Here is a 5680-nt window from a genome sequence, read left to right on the forward strand (position 1 = left end):
AAGTGTGGGGAGGTCGATACCAACTTCCATGGGTTAGTCACTTCATATTTTAGCACCAATGTTTAATTTTCTTTGTTAAATTAGTTGTTGCATTTGCATATTTGTTTGATTTTATGCATCTAGTTACTACTTGGTTAAAGTAATAAAATTCTTTTAAGACCCTATCTTTGAAAAATTTCAGTAATTTAAATTGAAAAATTTTTTGTGTTAAAACTTGTTTGAAGTTGTATTTGGAACATGGTTTTTGAGCCAAAGAACACACAACCTGTGAGATTTTGAGCTTATTTACATGGTTACATTATTTAACCATAAATTTTTATTCTTGTGTATTTTCTTTACTATAATTGCAACCTTTGCTTTGTTCTATTCTATATGTCCAATATTTAGTGTATTTACATGCTTGCATATGATTGAGGCCATTATTTAATTTTTACTCACTTATCCCAAATAAGCCTACCCTTTCAATTACCTTTGTTTGCCACCTTGAGCCTTTTTAATTCCATTTATTCTATATTTTACAACATCACTAGCCTTAACCAGAAAAACAAATTAAAAACCCCAATTGAATCTTTGGTTAGCTTAAGATAGAGATTGTGCATCAACTAAGTGTGGGAAAATTGTGGGAACATAGGTTAATAAGGGAATGTATTATGTTTCTAATTTATTTGAATATTGAGAATTTGGGAACCTACTCATGAAAAACCAAAATAGAAAAAATAATAGAAAATCCATGTGCATTGATAAGTTATGTTTATTTCTCTACAAAAAAAAAAAAGAGAAAAATCCAAAAATATTCAATAAATAAGTAAATAAATAAGGGGACAAAATTACCCCAATGCTAAGTTAATAAAAAGATCAATGCACATGTGATAAAAGTAAAGAAATATCAAAATTTTGGTACATGAGTATGGGAATCATATAAAAGTGGGAATTATGGGTAGCTAGGAATGATTCTAAAGTTATATAGAGTATATGTATGTTAGGTAAAAGCTTAGGTTAATTAAAGATTCAATTTATAAAGCTCACTTGGCCATACACATACCCTTACCTTCACCTCAGCCCCATTACAACCCTGAAAAGACCTCATGATATTTGCATTGGTGTACTAAATATTTGTTGATTGGTTAGATGAAGAACAAAGTTTAGAAAGCAGGATCAGGGAAGAGTAGAGTGATTAACCCTAGATACTTGAGGGATTAGAGTGATATGCACTACCAGTAAGGGTTCAATGCTTAATTCTATGTTTCCTGCTTTCATGAGCTATCTTCTTACAAGTTTACTTGCTTTTTATTGTATGATTTGAATTATTGAAATCTGATTTATGTTTATCTTGAAGAGCTTATTTACTTTTAACCATGTAGGTAGAAACATTCTGCATATAGTTGCATTCATATAAGATAGGTTGCATTTCGTACATTCTACCATTCCTCTTCACTCATTTATAGCTTCTCTTGAGCTTAGCATGAGGACATGCTACTGTTTAAGTGTGGGGAGGTTGATAAACCACTATTTTATGGTTTATCTTGTGCCCAATTGAGTGGATTTTATCAACTCTTACCCACTTATTCATACTATTTGCATGGTTTTACATTTGCCTTCCTAATTATGTGCTTTGATTAAAAACATGCTTCTTTGACCTTAAGTTCCCTATGTTTAATCCTCTCTTATTACCATTAGATGCCTTGATATGTGTGTTAAGTGATTTCAGAGTTTACAGGGCAGGAATGGCTCAGAGGAGGGAAAGGAAGCATGCAAAAGTGGAAGGAATAGAAGAAGTTGGAGAAATTGCTAAGCTGTCCAGCCTGACCTCTTCGCACTCAAACGGCTATAACTTTAGCTACAGAGGTCCAAACAATGCGGTTTTAGTTGCGTTGGAAAGCTAACGTCTGGGGCTTCGATTTGATATATAATATGCCATAGTTGCCCTAACGCTAGGCAACGCGAATGCGTGCTCCACGCGGACGCGTCGCAGTGACAAAAATCAGCGTGGCAGATTTCTTCTCCAGCGATTTCTGGGCTGTTTTCGATCCAGTTTGCGGCCCAAAAAATACAGATTAGAGGCTATAAAGTGGGAGAATCCATTCATTCATAATCAGACTCTCCAATTAGTTACTATTTATGATTTAGATGTAGTTTTGAGGGAGAGGTTCTCTCCTCTCTCTTTTAGGATTTAGATTTAGATGTAGTTGCTATAGTGCTTTTGTAGATTAACATCAGACTCTTAGCTTTTGTGTTTTCAGAAACCCTAGAAAAATTGGAGTTCGAAGGTGGCATGGAACCATCACCATCAATGCAATACAATCTGCGATCTCGTGGTCGTATAATCGGCAACCGCCTTTTGAGGTTACGCCAAGGAGTTCCAGTCTATAATCATCACCACTCATGGTTGTTACTTATTACAAGCTTCATGCTTTCTCTTCTAATTATTATTTCTTTACTTAATTATCATTCCTGCCAAATTAGTGATATATTGTTTTTTTTCTTTATGTTTTTCCTTTACAAATCAATCTTGCTTGCAATCAAAGTCAAAAGCCTTATAGGCCCTCCGTTAAAAAAGTGTGAGTAAACTTGAAACTCTTTTTTCTTCCAATTATGATAATATTAATACTTTTTCTTGCAAATAAATCTTGTTTATTCACCAAAGACAAAAGCCTTGTGGACCCTCAATACTTAGAGGCACTGATGAGGAACTAGGGTGAGTCAAACTTAAATTCTTTTTTTGTAATAATAATTTATATCAGTTTATATGTATTTCTCTCTCTCACAAATCCATTTATAAATTTGTCCCTGGCAAATCTATTTTGTTTGAAGAAATCAAAGGCCACATCATTGTAAGATTAGAAAAGAGTAAGTGCACTTGAACTCTCTTTTTATTTATTTTTGTTTCACAAATGATATGTTTTGCAGTATAACAATTTGTTATTTACCCCTCATTTTTTTTTCCTAAAAATTCGGAACTCCTACAGACAACGGAGACAAAGTAGATTACGTTTTATGGAGAAGTATCGGCCTTATCCATTTGTGGCAATGCAACACTACAACAGAATGCTAAAAGAGGTTAATTAACTTCTCTGTCATTGTCTGTTGGTTTTCTTTAGTTATGTTACTTTTATGTCAGAAAAAATTCGTTGCTGTTATTTGTTATTTAGGGAGAACAATACTAAGTTGGTTAATGTTACGTTTGTCCAAGGATGTTTTGGACTTCCAATAGTCCATAAAAACTTTTCAAAATGATTAAAATATCTATATATCCTTATTCAATGTGATATTAAATTTTTCAGTTGTCAACCTTTTTCATCTCTTCTTTCACGAACCCAGTTCTCCCCCATCCCTTCTGCCCTCTCCCACCGAACAATACCATCACTTACCCGAAAACCCTGCCTTACACCACTGCATGTTCACCACTTCTGATTTATCTTTTTAAGCTCTCACTATTATTTGTGTTGGATCTGTTGTCCTTTTTCCTCTGTCAACTGAAAGTGTATCTGCATGAACTTTCGTTGTTGAACCTGTATGAAAATCTGCAACGTAGTTGCTCTAGTAAGGGTTTTGTGAGTTAAATTCATGTGTGGTTTTGTGAAGAAAATTAGGGATTTGGGTAGGAGTGAGGGTTTGCCTGAAGGTGATGTTGATGGTGGTGAATTGGAATTGGAATTTGATTTTGATTGGTGTAAGAAGGTTGTTGGGGTTTTGAAAGGTGAGGTTTTGGAAAATGAGGTTAATAGTAACGGGGAGTGTGAGGTTTATGATTTTGAGGAGGTACATGAACGGGAGAGTGCTGTGGACTGTGGAGATAGAGGGAATTGTGGATCTTGAGGACAATGCTGGGAAGGTGCCTTTGAGGAAGAAGGCGGTGATTGCAGTAGAGGCAACGAAGAGTAATGAAAATGGAAAACTGAATGAACAAATAGTAATGGTGATTGAAGTTGTTATTAGGGCTAATTTAGAGAGTAGGTATATAATCGTCATTGTAATATTAATAGTTTTAAAGTGTTTCTATGGCCTTGCAAGTTTTCAACTATGGGTTTATTGCTATTGCTAAAAATTGCAGAATGCAATATGCAATATGAAGCCATCAAAATGTGCTTTATATAATCCTAGAATTTTACACTTCTTGAACCGATGGTTCGCAGAAGTAAGCAAATAATCATTATGAATGTTTGATACTGTAATTCATTCACTGATTTGGGATTGAGAGTAGGGAGAGACAGGGACGTAGGCAAATTTAAAAGAAACAAGGGATAAAATGGAGTTTTCCAATGCTGTTTATTACAAGATTTCCTTTAGTTTTGTTTGTTACTTTGATTTTTAAAAATTCTGTTGCAATTATTTGTTTTTCAGGAAGAACAGTACAAAGTTTATGATCGTGGAGATGGGATTATGTCGGCTTACAAAAAAGTTGGTGTTTTTCATCAACTGCACATTTTGGGGGTGCCAAAATCTTTTGAATACATGCAGAACTCATCGGATGATGATGTTCCTGTTAAGCACTTTTATGCCCGGATCCATCAAGCACCCAAAAGGAATACTCATGTAGATTACTGTGAGCCTTTTGAAGGAGAAGGACCTCCATGAAAAGGTATTTTTTCTGATATTTTTTACTTTACCTATAGAAATTATCAAACCCTCTGACTTTCACTTTTTGGGGGTATATTGTAGGTCTTGATATTACCCGAGTCGTTCCCTTGTGCTGTAAATTTTGTGGTCTTGCAAATGGGCGTGCTATCAAGTCAAGATCATTAGAATTGAGGTCTTATTTTATTATTATCTTTTAAATCGTGTGTGTGTGTAACATTATAATGACTGCTCTCTTTTTATTTTGACATTGAAGCGAGCAAGCTAAAGCTAATGGAGAAGATTCGGATTCAGACTACTCGGAGTGAGAATCATTTTATGGTTTCCTTTTTTTTATCATGTCTATCCCATGCATATAATATGTGGTGGATGGTGTTTGATTTACTATGTTGCTTGTCTTTGTATGTTTTGTGTAGTGGTTATTTGGACCCTGATCCCCCTAAAAAAGAAATCAGAGGAGCATTAGCAGAATCTAGGAGAAGGCGTTGAACCTACCTTAGAAGACTTTAAGGACCAACGTCCGATCTTGAAAGCACTTCAGGTTATAATGCCAAAATCTCAAGTCGGCACACTCATCTTTATCTTTACAGGCCTTAGACTTCTTGAATATTCTATTATATTTTTTCTTTTATGTAGAATTCGACTTTTTTTAGTGCGGTCTTCTTTATTTTTAGTATTGAGAATTCTCTTTTAAGACTCCATGAACAATTAATGAAAACCTTCATATTCATACCAGAACCACAATGATTCAAAAAAAAAACTTTTGATGTCCAAAAATTTTCTGCATAAGAATTACTAAATTATCACTTATTCAAGAATGAAAGAAGAAATCAAGACATTTTTTTCTTTGATAAAAAAGAGACAAATAGTGGTAATTTAGGCCGAAAGTATCAAATTTTTAATTATTTTAACTTGTGTATTTTCTAAAATAAAAATTTATTAATATTTGATTTCGATGTGAAAATATTAATTATGAATCATAATTTTAATATTTGTCGGTGTAGAAGACAATATCTGCAGAAATGCAGTGTATGCTCTTTTATTGTGCCAAGTAAGTATGCTAGGGAAGATTAGTAACATTCCGAAATTTAGTTGAGATTTAGAT

The 5680-nt window shown here is 33.9% G+C and overlaps 1 protein-coding gene across 1 annotated transcript; it reads left to right on the forward strand.

The window, feature by feature from the left end:
• The first annotated feature begins 2245 nt into the window (after positions 1 to 2245).
• On the forward strand, positions 2246 to 4983 carry LOC110264835 (uncharacterized). The gene is made up of 8 exons (XM_021107223.2): positions 2246 to 2385; positions 2526 to 2558; positions 2645 to 2695; positions 2812 to 2847; positions 2967 to 3057; positions 4342 to 4579; positions 4660 to 4750; positions 4832 to 4983. The coding sequence occupies exons 1-6, from the start codon at positions 2273 to 2275 to the stop codon at positions 4573 to 4575; spliced, it is 558 nt and encodes a 185-aa protein (XP_020962882.1). The 5' UTR covers positions 2246 to 2272; the 3' UTR covers positions 4576 to 4579; positions 4660 to 4750; positions 4832 to 4983.
• Positions 4984 to 5680: the final 697 nt, after the last annotated feature.

The sequence above is a fragment of the Arachis ipaensis genome, chromosome B7 (genome assembly GCF_059453495.1).
Source record: "Arachis ipaensis isolate K30076 ecotype BB chromosome B7, ASM5945349v1, whole genome shotgun sequence".
Lineage (NCBI taxonomy): Eukaryota > Viridiplantae > Streptophyta > Magnoliopsida > Fabales > Fabaceae > Arachis > Arachis ipaensis.